Below are 20,827 nucleotides of genomic sequence, written 5' to 3' on the forward strand. Positions count from 1 at the left end.
CAATCACACAAAGACCAGGAATGGATAAGTGGAATATGTGACTGTCAGATACTTGTGAAGTGTAATAATGACACTTAAAAGTAGAATGTGGTAAGTTAAATATGTATAGCCAGCCCTCTATAACCATGCGTTCCACATTTGCAGGTCTAACTAACAACAAATCAAAATTTTTCAATAAAAAAATATTATGCTGTTGCTGAGCTGTACTATGTAGACAGGACTACATGGTTGCTTCTGTACCAAGCATGGACAGACCTTCTATTGTCTTAATTCCCTAAACAGCACTGCATAACAACCATCTACATAGCACTTAGAGCATACAGACATGCTTCCTTTTATTGTGCTTCACTTTGTTGTGTTTACTGATACTGTGGTTTTTATAAATGGCAGGTTTGGGGCAACCCTGCATAAAGCAAGTTTATTGGTGTCAGCTTTCCAATGGCATGTGCTCACTTTGAGTCTCTGTATTATATTCTGGTAATTCTCACAACATTTCAAACATTTTCATTATAATATGTTATGGTAATCTGTTATCAGTGATCTTTGATGTTGCTATTGTAATTGTTTTGGGATGCCAAGAACCATATCCATGTAGGATAGTGAATTTAATTAACAAGTGACTGCTCCACCAACTGGCTATTTACCCATATGTTTCCTTCTCCTCAGGCCTCCATATTCCCAAAACACAGCAATATTGAAATAAGACCAATTAATAACTTTAAAATGGCCTCTGAGTGTTCAAGTAAAAGGAAGAGTCAAATGTCTCTCACTTTAAATCAAACACTAAAAATGATTAAGCTTAGTGAGGAAGACATGTAGAGACTAGACAGGCTGAAAGTCAGGCCTCTTGTGCCATTTAGCCAAGTTTGTAAATGCAAAGGAAAAGCTCTTGAATAAAATTAAAAAGTGCTATTGCAGTGAACACGCAAATTATAAGAAAGAAAAACAGTCCTAGTGCTGTAATACATGAAGTTTTGGTGGTGAGGATACAAGGTCAAACCAGTCATAACATCCCCTTAAACTAAAGCCTAATCCAGAGCAAGGCCTTAACTCTTTTCAATTCTGTGAAGTCTGAAAGAGGTAAGGAAACTGCAGAAGAAAAGTTTGAAGCAAACACAGGTTAGAACATAAGGTTTAAGGAAAGATGCCATCTCTATAACATGAAGTTACAAAGTGAAGCAGCAATTGCTAATATAGAGGCTGCTGACAGTTACCTGAAGATCTAGCTCAGATCATTAGTGAAGGTAACCACACTATACCACGGATTCCCAGCGCAGACAAAATAGCTTTCTAGAAGAAGATTCCATTTAGGACTTTTATAGCTAGAGTGAAGAAGTTATTTCCTGGACTTGAAGCATCAAAGGACAGGTTGACTCTCTTGCTAGGGGCTAATGAATGTAGTGACTTGAAGTTGATGTCTTATCCTCATATGCCATTCTAGAACTCCTGAAGTCCCTAAGAATTGTACCAAATATACCCTGCCTGTGCTCTATAAACGGAACAGCAAAGCCTGAATGACAGCACATCTGTTTACAACATACTTCTTACTTTATTTTAGTTTTTGATTAACATGCAATAATTTTACATGTCAATAGGGTGCAGTATAATATTCAGGCTCATACATACAGTGTTCACTGATCATCTCAGGATAATTAGCATTTCCCTCTCCTTATCACTTCTTTATGTTTAGAGACTTTGAGCCCTTTCTTTAAGATGTTCATAAAATATATTATAGGTGGCTGTGTGCTATAATCATCTCTCTGTGTGGCAGAATACCAGAACTTATTTCCTCTATCTAACTGTGCTTTTGTATTCATTATCCAACATCCCTTTATCCTCAACCCCTGACTCTTTCCAGCCTTTAGTAATTACTATTCCACATTCAGATTGACTTTTTAAGCTTCCACATATGAGAGAGAACATATAGGATTTCATTTCACTTAACATAACATCCTCTAGTTTCATCTATTTTCCTGCAAATGACAGAATTTCATTATATTTTAGCTGAATAATATCCCACTGCATGTGTGTATCACATTTTCTTTACTCATCTGTCTATGAGCACTTAGTTACTGTGAATACTGCAGCAACAAAATGAACATATAGGTATCTCTTTGATATGGTGATTTCATTTCTTTTAAATTTTGGTCCTAGCAATGGAATAATTGGGTCATACAGTATATCTCTTGTTTTTGTTTTGTTGTTTGGTTGGTTTTGGTTTTTATTGACTATTTAGATCTATTGCTCAGAGTAAGAGTCCTTTCAAAATATTACTGCTCATTGACAACGGATTTGGTCACCCAAGTGCCTCATGAAGATGTAAAATGAGATTAATGTTGTTTTCATGACTGCTAACAAACACATCTATTCTGCAGTGCATGGATCAAGGAGTGGTTTTGAGTTTCAAGCCTTAGTGAATAGCTCTACTAATACCAGATAAAGTATATTGCAAAGAAGAGAAAGTTAGTTTCCACAGATAAAGGAGGTCCCTTCATAATGGTCCCTTCTTCATAATCAAGAAGATATAAAATTCCTAACATTTATACCGCTTATAACAAAGCTTTAAAATATATTTAACAACTGATAAAACTTCAAGGAAAAATTAACAACTCACAATTAATATTTTAATAACTTTCTCAATAACTGATGGAATAAGTAGACAAAAAACCCATCAAGGACATTAAAGACATAAGGAAAACTATCAATAAATTGACCTAATTCATATTTATAGAAAGTACCACACAACAGTTTATACATCCTTTTCAAATGTTCATGAAACATTTACCAAGACAATATGCTATACTATCAAATCATCCTCAATAAATTTTAAAGGATTTAAGTAATAGAAAGTACATTTTCTAACCACAATGGAATTAAGTTGGAAATTGATAACAAAAAGATCCTTGAAAAATCCCCAAATATTTCAAATTAAATAACATTCTTCTAAATAATCCAAGGGTCAAAGAAGAAATCAAAAAGTAATATAGGAAGTATTTGGAACTAAATAATGAATGCAGCATATCAAAATTTATGGGGTGGCACTGTCACTTAGAGGGAAATAGCAATGAGAAAAAAGAAGGTTTCAAATAAATGATCTCAGTTTCCCCAAGAAGCCAGAAGAAAGAAGAGCAAATTAAGGCCAAAGTAAGCAGAAGAAAGTAAATAATAAAGACAAAAACAGAAATCAACTGAAAATGATATAGGAAAAAAATGAGAATATAAATGAAACAAAAAATCTGGCTCATCAAAATCAATAATATCAATTAACCAGACAGATTAAAACAAGAAAAAAAAAACAGAAAAGAGAGATATAAATATCAAGGATGAGAGAGATCATGTCTACAGAATCAATAAGTATTTAAAGAATAATAAGGAAATACTGTCAACTTTTACTTAAAAATTTGTCAACTTAGATGAAATAAGGAAATCCCTTAAATGACACAAATTAACTCAAAATAAACTCAAGAAGAAATAGATAGCACTATGTCTACTAAAGAAATTTAAATTGTAGTTAAAACATTCCATAGGGCTTCACTGGTGCATTCTAACAAACTCTTATAGAAAAAAATAATTAAAATTCCACACAAATTCTTCTAGAATTGAACACTTTTCAACTCATACTTTGAAGTCAACATTACACTAATATCCAAACCAGAGAAAGACATTAAAAGAAAAAGAAGAGACCTATACCCCTTGTGAACACAAAAGAAAAAAGTCTAATCAAAATGTTATCAAATCAAATGCAATACCATATACAAAATACATCATTATGAGTAAGTTGTATCTTGGGAATCCCGAGTTGCTTTAGAATTAGAAAATCAATAAATGCAATTTAGCATATTAACAAACTCTAAAAAATAATCATATGATTATCTCAGTAAATGCAGAAAGAGTACTGGACAAAATTCAACCTCAATTCTTGACAAAAATTCTCACCAAACTAGGAATAGAACTCCCAGTCTGATAAAAGGCATCTCTAGACAACCTACATCTAACTTAATACTTAAAGGTGAAATACTGTATGTTTCCTTCCTAATATCAGGAAAAAGAAAAGGATGTCAGCTGTCCACACTTACATTCATCATTGTGCCAGAGGAACCCATCAGTGAGTTTAGAGCAAGAAAAAGAAATGAAAAGTATCCAAATACAAAGGAGGAGATAAACTCATATTCCCAGAGGTCATGAAAGTTAATATAGAATATCTTGGAACCTATGAACAACTGCTAGAATTAGTGAGTTTAGCAAGGTTCAAGATAAATATGCAAAAATCAACTGCATGTCTGTATGTCACCAATGAACAACTGGAGATTAAAATGCTTTTAAAGTTATAATTTGCAATAGTATCAACAATATAAAATAATCAGGGATAAATCTGAGCAAAACTGTGAAAGGTCTGCACAATGAAAATGATAAAACATTGGTGAGAGAAATTTAAGAAGGCCTAAATTATTGGAGAGATACACCTTTATAGGTGAGAACACTCAATATTATTAAGATGTCAATTCTCTCCAAATTAGAATACAGATAAATGGAATTCCAAGTAAAATTTCAGTCATCAGTTTCTTAAAAAGTGACAAGCTGATTCTAAATTTCACATAAAAATTTCAAGGACCTAGGATAGCAAAAAAAACTCCAAAAATGAAGAAGGGCTGGGGTTGTGGTTCAGCAATAGAGTACTCACCTGACACGTGTGAGGCCCTGGGTTCAATCCTCAGCACCAAATATAAATAAATAAAATAAAGGATTGTGTCCACTTACAACTAAAAAAAATATTAAAAATGAAGAATAAAGGTTAAAGGCTAATAAAATATGATTTCCCATCTTATTTTACATCTATGTTAATTAAAAGAACATGGGACAACTGGGCACTGTGATGCATCCCTATAATTCCAATTGCTTGGGAGGCTGAGGCAGGAGAATCTTGAGTTCAAAGTCAGCCTTAGCAACTTAGTGCGGCCTTAAGCAACTCAGCAAGACATTGTTTCAATAAAATTAAAAGAGAGGTAGAGGAGATAGAGGGGTGGAGGAGAGAGGGGGAGAGGGGGGGCATGAGCATGCAGCACTGGGGATGTAGCTCAGTGGTTAAGTGTCCCTGGGTTCAATCCACAGTACCAAAAAAAAAAAAAAATCAATAGAACAGAATAGAAAGTTCAGGAATGTTTCAGATACCACACTAAAAGCATCTCAAATTAAAAAAAAAAATGTTTGCCCCTCCAAAGACAGTGTTAAAATGAATAGACAAGCCCCAGACTAGAAGGGAATATTTGTAAAATATACATCTGATAACGAGCTTGTATGATGACTACATAAAGAACCTTCAGAACTCAGTAATTAGAAGGCAGATAATCTAGTGAAATGGACAAGATATTTAAACAGACACTTTACCAAAGGAGATATATAGATATAGATGGCAAATAGGCTCACAAGAAAAGATACTCAATATCGTTAGTCATCAGGAAAATAAAAATGTAATCAAAATGAAGAATATTACACCAATGCATTTCCAACAGCTGAGATCAAAAGGGCTGACCACACCAAGTACTGAAAATGATGTGTAGCATCTGAAACTCTCATCCACTTAAAGCAGTTTCTTAAAAAGTTAAACATTCATCTACCATAGGGCGCAGCAAATGCACTTTAAGTATATACCCCCAGAGAAGTGAAAGCATGCATCCATACAAATACTTAGGCATGTGCGTCCATAACAGTTTTATATATAATAGTCAAAAATCTAAAATAACCCAAATATCCATTGTTTAGATGAATGGATAAACATATTGTAGGGTAGTCATAGAACTGAATACTCCTCAACAATAAAAGAAAAAAACTATTGCTATACATTGCAACTTAGATGAATCTTCATTATATTTGAGTATACTAAAACATACTGAAAATGAGAAATTAATACATACTATAGGATTCTACTCTAGAAGATACAAACAATCTGTAGTTCCAGAAACAGGTCAGTAGTTGCCTAAAAAGCGGGAGGGGGTGGGGCAGGAAGGTGAGATTACAAAAGGGAACAAGGACACTTTGGAGTGATGAATATGTTCACTGTCTTCATTTTGTTATGGCTTCACAGTCGTATATACATGCTAAACTTAACAACTTAAATATGTGCATTTATTGTATGTCAATTAAACCTCACTGTAGCTATTAGATTTTAAATTTAAAAATTAGATAATAAAAGCACTACTCAAAAACAGTGCCTAGCCCCTTCTAATGTCTGATAAATGGCAACTCCTATTCTTCATTCAAGGATTCTGAGTTGGGGCTACAGAAGTGGGTAAGATGTTGTTCCTGTCCTCAAAGACACTGCAATCAAGCTAAGAAGAGAAACAAATGAATAGATTACAACAAACGTAATTGCTTTAGAGTGATACTAAATTAAATCTAAAGCCGCCAAATGGCACAGGGACTTAATATTCAAACAGAATTAGAATCTTCAAAATGAAAGGGGAAAAAAATGAAGTCTTTTTCCCTCCCTCTCTTTTGAGTCCCAAGTAGAGATTTCTTTAAACTATGTGATTCAGCTTCTTAAAGTCTTTTGCTTCTTCTATGTTGCAAGAAGCTCTGTAGAGCCTGCAACGCCACCACCTGCCAATTCCCTCAGAGATGAGCATGTGAGGACCAAAAGTACATGAATGTGTTTCGGAAAAACAAATGCATGTGGCAGACAGTGTGCACTGCCTCATTCTTGGAAAGGCACCGCAAGCACTAGAGCCTGAAGATGCCTGCAGGAGACACCTGTTTCTCACTGTTAAAGTCATTTGCCCTCTTTGATCACAGAATCCTTTTCCACAAAGCACTGACGAATTAGCTGGACACATTTTCCCCAGTGTACAATTTGGGGGTTTCTGCAGGAAGCCTAACTAATGCTTCCCCTGCCTTCCTTCCTGGCTGCTCCACCGCCTGCCCAAGGCCAGGTACAAGGGAGCCTGGTGCCCCATCCGATCATATGAGGCATAGAAAAGTGGGTGCAATGGAAACTTCTGAGTCCACAGAGAATTGGAATGATTTTGAATTCCTCTTCCTTCACATCTACATAATTGACAAAACAGAGTAAAGATAAGGAAGCAAGAGGCAGAGCAGCAAGAGATTTAGCAAGCAAGCTCCTCTGTGAATGAAACCCGCAAGCTGGGAACTTTAGGAAAACTGATAGAAAGGAGATCCAGACTCTCACAAATAGGCTATTTGGGGAGTCAGCCACATGCATCAATCCCCCAACACAGTGAGCTGGGTGAGGAGTACAGGATGGCATGGGATTGCTCTCTGGAGAAACCTGGGAGGTCCTTTTGGCAGAGATAATGTTCCAGAGACCCTGTAAGAGAGGTTAAGTCCTGGACAGAGTTTGGGGATGGGTAAAGCAGGCAGAAAAGAAAGTCCTGGCAATGGTCTAGAGGCAGGAGGAAGAAATTTATGGGGGAAATAAGAAGTCATGGGTCCACTTTCAGGGATGAATAATGAGATGAGTAGAATGGTAAGAAGAAAATAAGGGTGCCATGATACAGTAGGGGCTGGAGTGGACTGGGGTAGATTGCAGGATGTGGGTTTTTCTCCAACTGGCTGCAGTCGACTAGAAGGATGGGACAATAGTTTTTAAGATCAGATACACTGAGCAGAAACCAGGTGTCAGAGAGGATGGTGAGTTCAGAGACACACACTTTGAACTTCAGATGGGAATGGAGCTTCCAAGTAGCTGAGTCAAAAAGGCAGCTGGATCTCTGGGTCTGGAACTCAAGGGCATAGTTTGGAATGAACATGGGACATGGGCGTCATTCACATATTCTGGCAATAGGAGAGGGGTGCTGTGTGCCTGCTGACTGTACCTCCATCCTTCTAAGAGTCTACCTCCTGATGGACCCTTGGTGACCCATCAATCACCACTCTGTGTCTCATTCACTGAGTGTGTTTCTATGTTCTTAAGCCTCTTAAACCATTTCCATTTGCTGTGATTGCACGTCTGGAAAAATTATTCTTAACAATGAGAACTGTCCAGTGACAAATGGAACATTTCAAGTCCCTATCACAATCGGTCCTTCAAGAGACTGAGAGTCATATTGCATATTCCACAAAAGGATTTCTCCAGGAAGTTCCCAAGAAGCAAGACTATGAGGTGCACATCACCAGCAGATGCAGAATTTTCTGGGGAGGGAAATATCCTCTTTGTCCAGAAATCTATCCACACCAAGAATCCCCATGATTTACTGGACGAGCCAGAATGACAGCCATGTCTGGGTTCTGCTAAAGGGTCACACACAGAAGAAGCATTTTACCATGACTGAAAGAGAGGTTCTGAGGCCACATATCTCATCCAAATCAACTGATCTTGAACTGGAAGCCTCTGATGAATGACCCACAGTGATTCCCTCCAGTAGTCTGAGAAATGGATCTAAATTGCTGCCTTTGTCTTTTCTCTAAGGCCAGGTTATGAAAAGCTCATTCTTCAGATAGAGCCCTAATATCCAGAGTATACAAAGAACTCAAAAAATTAAACAATAAGATAACAAATAACCCAATCAACAAATGGGCCAAGGACCTGAACAGACACTTTTCAGAGGAGGACATAAAATCAATCAACAAGTACATGAAAAAATGCTCACCATCTCTAGCAGTCAGAGAAATGCAAATCAAAACCACCCTAAGATACCATCTCACTCCAGTAAGATTGGCAGCCATTATGAAGTCGAACAATAACAAGTGCTGGCGAGGATGTGGGGAAAAGGGTACTCTTGTACATTGCTGGTGGGACTGCAAATTGGTGAGGCCAATATGGAAAGCAGTATGGAGATTCCTGGGAAAGCTGGGAATGGAACCACCAATTGACCCAGCTATTGCCCTTCTCGGACTGTTCCCTGAAGACCTTAAAAGAGCGTACTACAGAGATACTGCCACATCAATGTTCATAGCAGCACAATTCACGATAGCTAGACTGTGGAACCAACCTAGATGCCCTTCAATAGATGAATGGATTAAAAAAATGTGGCATTTATACATAATGGAGTATTACTCTGCACTAAAAAATGACAAAATCATGGAATTTGCAGGGAAATGGATGGCATTAGAGCAGATTATGCTAAGTGAAGCTAGCCAATCCCTAAAAAACAAATGCCAAATGTCTTCTTTGATATAATGAGAGCAACTAAGAACAGAGCAGGGAGGAAGAACAGGAGGAAAAGCTTAACATTAAACAGAGACATGAGGTGGGAGGGAAAGGGAGAGAAAAGGGAAATTGCATGGAAATAGAAGGAGACCCTTATTGTTATACAAAATTACATATAAGAGGTTGTGAGGGGAATGGGGAAAAAAAACAAGGAGAGAAATGAATTACAGTAGATGGGGTAGAGAGAGAAGATGGGAGGGGAGGGCGGATAGTAGAGGATAGGAAAGGTAGCAGAATACAACAGTTACTAATATGGCATTATGTAAAAATGTGGATGTGTAACCGATGTGATTATGCAATCTGTATTTGGGGTAAAAACGGGAGTTCATAACCCACTTGAATCTAATGTATGAAATATGATATGTCAAGAGCTTTGTAATGTTTTGAACAACCAATAAAAAAAGGAAAAAAAGAATATTACATCATATTTGCACAATGGCAGTGATAAAAAAAAAAAAAGCTCATTAATGTAATTGGCCATATGCTATGGGCATCCACCTGCTTCAACCAAGCTTTTCAAGAATCTATTCTTTGCTCAGAACATTGAAGATTCAGTGATGAGATAGATCTGGCCATGACCTCAACAATTATAGTCTCGTGACTACCTTGATTAATGGTTCATTTTCTTTCAATGAGTTCTTCTGAATACCCCTGCTTCTCCAAAGTAACACAACTTAATCAATGAAGATACAGTTTATGCCCCCACACACATCTGTCTGCCAGTATCTCCACAGTGGAGCCCAGATACTTACAGAAGAAACTGTCACTGAGGCACACAGACACAAGCCTTCCTCTGCCTCCACTGATCTCTTCTCCAAATAAAACAGGTCTGTAATATACAACCCCAGGACTAACCAGTGAAAGGGCAATGTATTAAGAAAACCACTACATAAAGAAAGCAAACAAAAACACATGCCCTTGAAGGTTTATCTTGAATCCTGGAAAATACATCAAGCACGTCAAATACAGAGGAAGAACCAGAAGACAGAGTCTGTAAAGCATGAGGAGAGCAGGGGTCACAGCTGGAGGACCCTTCTGGAAGAAGATAAAAGTGGTAGAAGAGGGAGGAGGCACAAAGCTGAGCTTGTCTAAGGAGCTGAACTTCCTTCAGGGAAGTGGGAAACAGTTTTAAGAAGTGGAAAGACAAGGACTCTGTATAATAACTGAATTCTAGAGATCATGTTGATAGAAAGGGCATCATCAAATGCCCAACTTTGACACTCTATTCTTTGTTTTTCCTTTTTTCCCCCTTATTTTATTCCTAGTCATTGCACAGAAAAGTGACTGGCAAGTATTTATCTGTTACTCAGTATTTAGATTGCTTGAAAATTTTTGCAGGTATTAAAATGACTTTACACTGCAAGAAGAATAACAGGACTTCTATTTTCTATGGGTCATGCTGTAACAGGAAACAGTATTTCTGAATAGGGCTGGCTCCTAAGAACAAGCATACATATAACTTAGAGAACATTTTCAGTCATTAGCCAGGGGTTGTGCTGAGGGCCAAGCTTTACCAGAGGCATTATCTTTGGATCTCAGACTTCAAGAATGTACTGGCCCCAGTGGCGAACCCAAGACTGTCACCATCATTGTGTTCTACTGACAGCCTTTACAGAATCAGACCCTGAACACAAGTTTAGGATCTTTCCAAGCCCAAGCGCACAATCACGTCATTGGGTGAAAAGGGGTATGAAGCCAGACTGTCTTCATCTAGAATCCCATAGGCATCATTTAACAGTCATGAGTGATTTAACCCTTGGGGCCTCTGTTTTCTCATATGTAAAATGGAGATGATAATAACTGAACAAGAACTGATGAGAACTAAAAAGATAACAAATGAAAGGTGCACTTTAGAAAGGTTAGTGGTTGTCCCTGGCTTCCCAAAGGAGTCTTCTTGTGGAAAAGGAAGCCAAGAAAGGAGGAGAGGTTCCCTCAGGACCCTTTTTCTGCAGAACACACTTATTTGCAGATCAGTATGCACTGCCTGGCTGGCCCAGGATGTGCTGCTGACCCAGTGGGGCACAACTGTGGTCTTGAGTGAGGCTGTTCCAGTGCGACTCAAGAAGTGGCCCCCATACCTGTTTCCTCCTGGCGACACTGAGCTCTGGGTTCTAGCTGCCTCAGAAATGCCAGTTTTCCTGAGTAGGGAGCGCCCTAGGGGGACCTCACACTGGGGTGCCTGAAGACAGGGAGTCTGGGAGGACAAAAGGCCCTGGGTGTGGGAGTGGGGGCTTAGAAGAAGGAAGGGAACCAGGTTAGAAATGTAAAAACAGAGCACGGTTTTGAAGACTGACCACAGAGAAACACTGTCTGTTGGATGTGGAGGAGTCATCAAAAAAGTAAACCTAGCACCAGATATTTGACATCAGGGGCACATAGAATGCTTCCTTTCTCTGGAACAAAAGAAGTTGGGCTTTGAAGAAGCTGTAGAGAAGCCAGCAAAGCACAGAGAATCAAGCCTTCCAGAGGATCAAGGAGGTCTCTTGCAGGTTCTGAAAAGCAGGGAGGGGCGGTCATGTCCCTTTGCCTAATTACCAGCACACATCCTACCACAGCACCCCAGGGGAAATGGATGGTTACTGCGCATGTCTCCAGCTGACCTGTGCAGACATGGAGCTAATAAGGTGTAAACTCATGGAGGAAAACCATGAAAAGTGGATCTTGGGAGCAGTTACTATCTGATACTACCTACACCGTTATTAACATTAGCTACCCAAAACTATTTCAGCCATATTAGCACTGAGCTAATGAGAAATACACATCATAAAAAAAGAAATTACCCACATAATAAACCTTGCATCTTCCAGAATGAAGCCATTAGAAATTGATCCACTAATTGATCCAACTGAAGGCTGCAGCCCAGATGAAAGCACCAGGAAGCACATTCTCAAGTTCACTCCCAGCTCACACACACTGCAGTCACACAGGCTGCCTTGGTTTGTAGTTCCTAAATAAACCTGTGGTCAGAGGGGATTTTTCAGGAAAGCTTGGCCTGTGGTTACTGGCCACTCCCAAGCAATGCCTGCAGGCTGGGAGAAGCCAGGACCAGGCAGGCTGCAATGACATCTCATGTTCCCATTACCCTACTAGGGCCACAACAGTGAGATGGCTAGTCAAGAGGACATTTCCTAGGCAACCACTTTAAATGGGTACATTGATCCTGCCCCATTGCCTACACACACAAACACACTCACACAAGCATACCCATAAATGCCTATATACTCACATGTATGTACAACTGGCACATACATTCACACCCTCAAACATATAAACTTACATGCACATACAACTCATACTCACATATACTCTCACATATATGCAACTCATACTCATACACTCACATGCAACTCACACGCATACATATTCACAGATACACGCTCACATGCATATACAACTCACACTCACACATATACACATAAATACATACTCACACAGGTATACACACTCACATGTACACTTACACCCATCCATACACAATTACTTACATTCACACTTACACATGTACATTTCCACATACACTTATTCAAACCTTTACCATACATGCATTCTTACACAGGTACACACTCTGGCTCACACTCAGGCACACTCATATTACCCTCCCACACCCTTAGCATCCTGCATGCAATATGGCCTCTCTCACCTCCTAATTCCTTGTCCCACTCCCTGTGCATCCCATTTGCTAACCTGCTCTAATCTCTCCAGCCCCAGACCCTGACTGGCTGCCTCACCCTACCCCACACATCTAATGCCTCACACCATTTCTCTGACTTTTGACTTTCTCATGGACTCTCTTTCCCTGGTCCCCACCTGGTATAGGTGAGCATCTTGGCAGGTCAAATCCAATTCTCTGACCTCTTGCCTTGACAGGACAAAGCCCAGGATTTATTCCAGCCCCTAAGTCAAAATTGGACATGAAAGGATTTCTCTGAGCTTTGCCAAGGGACAGGTGAATGTCAGTGCAGGCTGTGCCCTCACCATTCAGGGGCTCTTACCTCATTCACAAAGACCCAGTGGCTGTCCTTAGAAGCTAGGTTGGTCTCCACAGCCTGCAGAGAGAAAAAGAATGTACATGAACACAAGCAAGCCAGAAGCTGGCAGACACACAAGATTGTGGAGATGGGGTTTTATAAACATTGTTCTTGCAGAATTTTTTCCTTACAAAACATGCCATTCCCCTGGGGCCTGCTCTGGCTGCCTTAGCCACAAGAGGCATCATCTGAACACAGACATCTGATTTCCTGCTGTTCTTCTGTACTCTCCTGCACCAGCCCTGAGCAAGGCTAGAGGCTCTGGTTCCTGCAGGCTTCACAGGGCCACAGGCAGAGGCACAGCCTCCCTTCCCAAGAATGCCTGCAAACACCTTCCTGCAGGGGCTCTTAGGGAGGACTCTCATCATTGCCTGAGGCTACAGAATCAGAAAGCCAGAAGGTTGCATGTATGGCAGCTTGTTGGACTGTGCTGAGTGACACCGTGACACCCAGAAGACAGAAGCTCAGAGCTAGGGCTCAGAGCTTCCTTCACTTCATTAGGATCCACAGAACCTGCAGCTCTTTCTAGCTCCTGGGCAGTGGCCCCACCCCCATTGCTCTCTGTTAGACTGCTTTCTTCTATTTTTATAGAAAAATATTTTTCTTATTGTCTATCTCTGCTAGGTTGGGGGTTCCATAAGGTCCAAGTCCATGTGTCTGAGGCACACCTGTGTCCCTAGAACTTTACCAGCGTATAACAGGTGTTCAATTAATATTGCTGAATATATGATTAAAGGCCCAGGCAGACAGGGCCCAGTTACTTACTTTGTTTCTCATACATGTTTATGAGCCTTTTCCCCCTCCTTGAATTGGAAAGCCAACAGACTGAAAGAATTAGAAGGAACTGATGGTTTTCAACCCCATCCCGTAAGAATACTCACAGTGAGCGTGTGCCAAATGCTCAGCAAGAGCAGCCGGCACTGTGCCAGGCCATCTATGAACCTGGGAGAAAACTTTCTGATTATAGTCACTATTTATTTATTTATGTATTTTCATAATATAATCGTTACCACTCCCGATTGGAAATATACAGAAAAATTTAAGTGTTCAAAGTCACCCATAAGGTCTCCCCATTTTTATGGAACATGCTAAGAAGTAAAAATTCCCCATTTATTCCTCCAGATTCATCCCTCCAGAGATTGTTTGAAGTGTCCCCCCTCCAGAAGCTTCTACAGTCAGGTCTGCAAGTACATGTCTACTTGCATATCAGACAGATATTTTTATTAAAATCACATCAAGAAATACACATCAAGTTACAATTCTCATTTTGGATTACTAATATAGCAAAAATGCCTTTCCTTGTCTGTTCTTAGAGATCTGACTCTTTCTTAACAAATGAGGCATAGAGGTTTCAGAGCCTGCACCAGCAGCCCAGCCAGCATGTGGTCCAGTAAGGTCATAGGCCCTCATGGTGCTAAGGCTCACAGGCTGCCATCCCACAAGGTTCTGTTAGGACCTCACTCCATGAGAATGGATGAGTTTGTTGGCAAGCACAGCAAGGTCATAAAGACAGAGCCTGTGGAGTACACAGGTGAGCTCTAGACTCCCAAGACCTTTATAGACAACATCCCAAAGGACATCAAGGGTGGGCACACAGCCTCTCCTGGGTCAGTCAAGACTAAAGGATGCAGACTCTCCTCTCCATCCTGTGAATGAAAAGTTGCCAGACTCTATGAAGAAAAACTGGGGCATGAGACTGGAGTGGAAGGGAATGACCTCTACCCCTGTCATTCATTCATTCTGGTCATCTGTAAAATGTAGAAAACTCTTGCCCCCTCCTGTCTGCCAAGGTCGACAACATGATCTCAAGTTCTCCATCTCAGCAAGAGGCAGACTCAGAGACTGGCACTCCAGTCTCTCTTACACACCCCAAGCCTTCCCTAGGAAGCAGAGAAGGGAAGTTCCTTGGATGTTCCTGTCCTTTGTGGGGCTCAGCTTTGCTTCCCAACTTGCTCACATTTCAACATGTATCCTGGGAGTCTCCTCTGGCTGTAGAAGCCTTCCTGTTCTCTTCATGAGCTTCACCTCACACTTCCCTGAGATAAATGAATCATTTCTAAAAATATCTAGGTGCTCCCTCTCCTACTTCAGGAGGCTCAGGGTGCTCTGCAGGCACTTAATAGAAAGATGGCACAAGAGATGTCAAGGGTATCCATCCACTCCACAGGTCCATGTCCTGAAATGCACCCCATTTTACAATCTCGGTAAGCCAGGCTATCTCCAGAGAAACTGCAAGGACTCTGGATACCGTGGCTCAGAGAGGAGCTCTCAGTTTAGTGGGAGAAGGGAAAAACGCTCATGGTGGAGTCCTGGCTGCTCAGACCAGAGCCTCTCTCCTTTGAACACTCAGACTTCCATGGATGCCTTTAGAAGCCCTGATGGGGAGGTAGAGAAGGGAGCAGTGGAGGCAGGGAGTCGGAACACTCTGAACACATTGCCTGGCCCCAGCTGGCCTCAATTCCCAACACTTCAACCTTTTCTTCATGATCACAGGGAGACATTAGTGATTTGCATTATCAAATCAGCACACCATACAAAGCTGGGAGGATGTGGTAATATCTCAGAAAGCTGGAAGGATGAACTGACTCTCAACAGATGTGGTTTAACAAGGCTGAACTCAAAGATTTACACTTGTTTTCAATAGCAGAGAGGCTACTGGGAAAATGAAATTGGAAAGCAAGGCCCTGGAGCAGAGACAGAGAAAGGGAAGGCAGGGATAAGGGGGTTTGTTCTGCCTTTGAGTGTTGATCTGAGTCACCTGACTTCATGGAAGACACTGCACACTGGAGCCCAGTCATGAAGTGGAACAATGTAAACCAATGACCAGTGAAAGTGACCAAAGATGCTTAGAGTCTGGGACAGTGTAGATTTCTTTAAACACTTGAAGAAAAATCATCATATGCAAGAGAAACTGAAGTTTCTGTTTGCAGCCTCTAGGAATAGATTTACAACCAATGGTGCCAAAAAATCAGGGAGTCAGATCACCTCAATATGGGTGAGACCTTTCCAACTTTCCAAATAGTTCAAGAGGAGGAGAATGACCAGTGATGAGGTACTGGCGTGTGCAGCAAAGATTCTCAAATCTGGCTGCATGGAGGAATATCCTAGGTGGCTTCTACAAATGCAGTCCCTGAGGCCCACTGTTAAGTGATATGCCTGAGATCCTATGTTGTTTCAGATCTCTGACCTGCCTCTTGGCTCTGGAGCCAAGATCCCTGCTCCAGAATGTGTAGTTCTGTGATCTGAAGGGGTGGTCACATCTGTGCAGGTGAGAGGGCTTCTACCTATCCCTGCAGGTGCCAGGTGCTACAGACAACTTGAACCAATTGCCAGGAGAGTCCAGGGATCAGGAAGGAGCTCTGACAATCTTAACAAGTCTTCCCACCTGGTATCAGACTCCAGCACAGAAGATGTTGCAGAGAATTGATCAGAAAACCCCACAGGACAACTGACCAACTTCCCCGTCCTAATTTCCTTTGTTTCCTTACCAATTAAGCATCAACTAATTTGTTAAGCCTCTTTTCCCCACACAGAGATAAATAGCACTTGGCTGCAGCTTTTTTCCAGAGGGTATGACTCCTACAGAGTCTGGGATAAGTGGCAAAAAGGGGTGGCTACCTCCGATTGAGCAAGAACATGTCCACCTCCCTCTGCAATTACTGGAGAGCTGCCAGCTCTAAGGAGGGCCCTAACTGCTTGCCGCCCAGAGGGGAGCCTTCCCTCCCAGCAACACTGATTCCCCTTCTGTGTGGCATCCCTCCTCTTTCCCTCCCCAGCTATGTCTGCAGCAAAGGAAGGCGAGTCCTTTCATCCATCGAGCAAGCACAGTGCTGGGAGCCATCAGCACAGCCTGGAGGAGTCTTAGCTGAGTGCTCCTGGCTGACCTGCTTCCCCTCACCAAGGGCAGATTCTACACCTCTATGGCATTTGTGTACCAACCGTGCCATGGTGCTCTGCCCACGTCTCCCTCACATCCGATAGGATACTTGATTAGACTCCCCTTGTTTTCACTCCTGAGTGCCAACACCCGAGATTCAGCTGCCAGAGCCCTGCTTGGCATTCACAGTGACTGGGAACTTACACCCTTAACCGAGGACTGAGGGTGCCACGGAGACAGATCCCAGCTGGCTTGCTCCCTGATGGGGACTTTCTCCCTGTGTGATCTCAGCTATTTTCAGAATTTCTCTGCAGGATGGAGCCACAATTACCTCACTTGGCTTCCCTCACTTCCCTGTTCCACGTCCCCACTCCCCTGCTGGCTGTCTTGTTTGAACTCCCCCTGGGAATGCTTCTTAATAAATCATTATCACATGAATCCTCCTCTCAAAGTTCACTTCTGGGATATCAACCTGAGATAAACACCTCCTGCCTCAGGTTATGGTGAGAATTAAATGAAATTACACACGAAGCTACCCTGCCCAGGAAGTTCACTATACATGATCCGTTAGCGCAAGGATCCTCCCCATTCCTTCCCCCTCATGTCTCCTGCCTGGTCTCTTTCAAATGTGCACTGTGCATAATTTCCTTCCTTCTTTTATTCAGCAGACAGGGCCTGCCCTGTCCTGACAACTATCCTAAAACTTCCAGATACATCCCTGCCATCATGTCTTTTTTGTCAAACAGTGACAAAAAGACAATGCACATAACCCTGCAAAGTGCTCAGTTCAGTCTCATCCATGACCTGAGAGACCTTTCAGGATAGCATGGTGCCTCTCTTCACCTCGGCCACAGGATTATCAGCCATGTACCATGATAGGTGTCTGTAGACAAGAGTTGCACAACTAGACAAACTGAAGGCAGCTCCTGTATCCCATGGGTGAGGTAGGGGCACTGGCCTTCTGCTCAGAGATGCCTAGTCACTCACCTTCAGCAGGTGGGGAGGCTGGCTCCCTGCAGTAAGACTTCTGCATGGAGCTGAGCTCCATGGCTATGGGACAAAAGCAGCAGCAGCAGGGCTGAAGGCCTGAGCAACTGCAGAAGCTCCATGTAGACTCTGATCTAGGAAGTAGGTCTTAATAAGCCCAAAGGGATCACTGTAGTGGCCCAAAGCTACAGCACAGGTGTCCCTGTTAAGGTGTCGCTACTGAGTCCTGCAAGGCCTTGCCAAACCACCAGGGTCCATCTATCTGACTCCTCTGGCCTGGCAAACACTGGCAAACTCAACACTTTAGAAGAGCTGAGGAGATGGGACTTCTAAAGAATCCATCTGACTTTGAGCCTTTTTGACCAAAGGAGGTAGTAGATAGCAATGGTGGTAACTGGCTCAAAGAAGTGCCTGGGAAGGTGGATGCAGGTGGCCAGTAGAAGGAGGCACGGCACACAGGGGAAGGGTGCGGCTGGATGTCTGTCTACACATGTGCCAACTTGGTTTGTTTTTGTTTTACTACTGAACTACATCTCCAGTCCTTTTCAATTTTTACTTTTGAGAGAGGGTTTCACCAAGTTGCCTCACTAAGTTGCTGAGGATGGTTTTGAACTTGTGAACCTCCTGCCTCAGCCTCCCAAGTTACTGGGATGTACCCTTGTCCCCAGCCACACACTTGTCAAATTGTATGGATATACACATATGGACACCCACATTCCACCCTCTGGAGGGAAAAGAGTACTGCCTTGGATAGAGGCCAGCTAAAGAAATCCAAGGATGGCTCTTCTTCCATACCAGAAAGCTGCATGTAAAGAGGAAGGTGTCTCCTTGTTCATGAGCAGCAGCCCGAGTCTGAACCTCTGGTAGCTTCTCCCACTGCCAAGGGCATAACAGTGCTGGAGCATCCATGACATAGGATCCCAACATGACATCCTGCAGGCCCACTGAGAACCCAGGGACATTTGAATTCTGTTCTGGCCACCCTGATTCTACATTTACCACGGAGAAAGAGATTTGGGCCAATTTCCAGCTCCTGGCTCCCTAACAGGCTCTGGAACAGAAAGCAGCCCCTAAATGCTGCAAAAACGGCAGGTGCAGGGCATCTCGCCTGGACCAGGGCTGGGAAGGGTTTACAGCTGCCCCTTGATGGTATGGTGATGAGGATCGGTTCTAATATCCAGGAGTTTAAACGGAAGCAGAGAAGACAGGAGTGCTGAGCACACTGGAGGAAGCATCTCCAGCCTGGGCACCCTTCACTTGGTCCTCAGCCTTTGGTGCAGGACCCAGTTTGAGCCAATTCCAAGGGCAAGAAGAGAAACTTCCGGGATGCTTCAGTACATCTCCTCTATGTCACAACCCTGCATGCCCCATTTACTCCCATCAAACTAACTAATCAGGCAGTGCCTTCATCTTCACTTCACAGACAGGAAACCGAGACCTCGATCTAGACTCAGATCTTGCCAAAGGCCCCATGGCTAGTACTCAGCAGAGTACTTAGCAGAAACTGAATTCAAACCCAGTTCCTATTGGCTCCAGTCTGTGTTCTTATCCCTTGGGCATGGTGCTCCCCCAAAGGCCTGAACAACCGGTCTAAGAAAGCATATAAGCCTCCAGGACTAGCCCTGGCCCCATGACAAAGGGAACAAAACAACCTTTTTTCATATCCGAAAAGACACCATTAGGAGTAGTGGAATCTTCCTTCTCCAGGTTAACTTGTCCTCAAAAGCCTGAGACCATTATTCCACTTGTGTTCTTAAGAGTGAACGTGTTTCACTGTATCTTGGCCTATAGGACTAGTAAATGGAGTGGGGAAAAAAAAAAAAAAAAAACAAACTCCACATGGAAGTCTTCCAGCACCATCGCTGAGGATTTATTTTACAAAGTACAAATGCCACCGATTATTTATGTGTGCATTAATTGTTGGCCACTTATCTAGGCAACCCCCCCCCTCCAACACTGGGAGTCCTAGATAATGGAAGCTTGTCGGCAATTAGCATCTCTTTAAAACCCCAACTCTAACATTTGAGAACATTCCCCCCATGGAGCCCAGGGCCTGGCACCTTCCCAAGGACAGATATGGAGCTAACTTTAAAGACCCACTGCTGCCTTTGCAACAACATGCTATTTAGAAACAATTCTCTCTGGGTAATGTCACCCCTCTAAAGCATGAGGGAGTATAACGCCCCCATTTGCAAGGAAGGGGAGTAGCTGGTTGAAAGATGAGAGATGATTTGCGGAGCGAATTTACAGAAGAAAAGAAAAAAAAATCAACAAAGCAGGCGCCAAGAGGCCTAAGTATCACAGGCTAAGGAAACCCACAAAGAGCAATTATCATGATCTCTCTGGGCGGCTCTGTGTTTCCTAGGGGCTTGCCTTCTTGGGCAAGGGGCCCACAATTCTGGCTCAGCTACTTCTGTTTATCCCAGCGTTGTCTCCAGAATGGCTTTGGGCCCTGCCTTCACTTGCGAAGGTGTCCAAAATTCTCCCCAAGATTCCTACATCTGGCTCTGTCCTTAATCCTCGATGCCATTGAGGTATCTGGGACCCAAGCAGATCTTTTTTCCAGCATCTTCCTCTGAGCCTTTCCTTACCAAGAGTGAGTCATCTGTTCCTACCTCACCCATCTTTCTGCTGGAGCATCCTTGATGCCCAGGAGCCCACCTATGGCGGGAACAGGAAAGCCACCACCTGGGCAAAGGGAAAGGTGGTTTGGCATGGGGCAGTGGGAGAATATCTAAGTATTATGCTGCAATTGAATAAAAAGAAAGAAAG

General features: G+C 42.3%; 1 protein-coding gene across 1 annotated transcript in view; it reads right to left on the reverse strand.

The window, feature by feature from the left end:
• Positions 1 to 20,827, reverse strand: part of Grid1 (glutamate ionotropic receptor delta type subunit 1) — a 695,729-nt gene that overhangs the window by 252,551 nt on the left and 422,351 nt on the right. The window contains exon 5 of the mRNA XM_076834762.1: positions 13,156 to 13,209. Within this exon, the coding sequence (XP_076690877.1) occupies positions 13,156 to 13,209 (54 nt within the window). The remainder of the gene's footprint in view (positions 1 to 13,155; positions 13,210 to 20,827) is intronic.

Source organism: Callospermophilus lateralis, chromosome 15, assembly GCF_048772815.1.
Source record: "Callospermophilus lateralis isolate mCalLat2 chromosome 15, mCalLat2.hap1, whole genome shotgun sequence".
Classification (NCBI taxonomy): Eukaryota; Metazoa; Chordata; class Mammalia; order Rodentia; family Sciuridae; genus Callospermophilus; species Callospermophilus lateralis.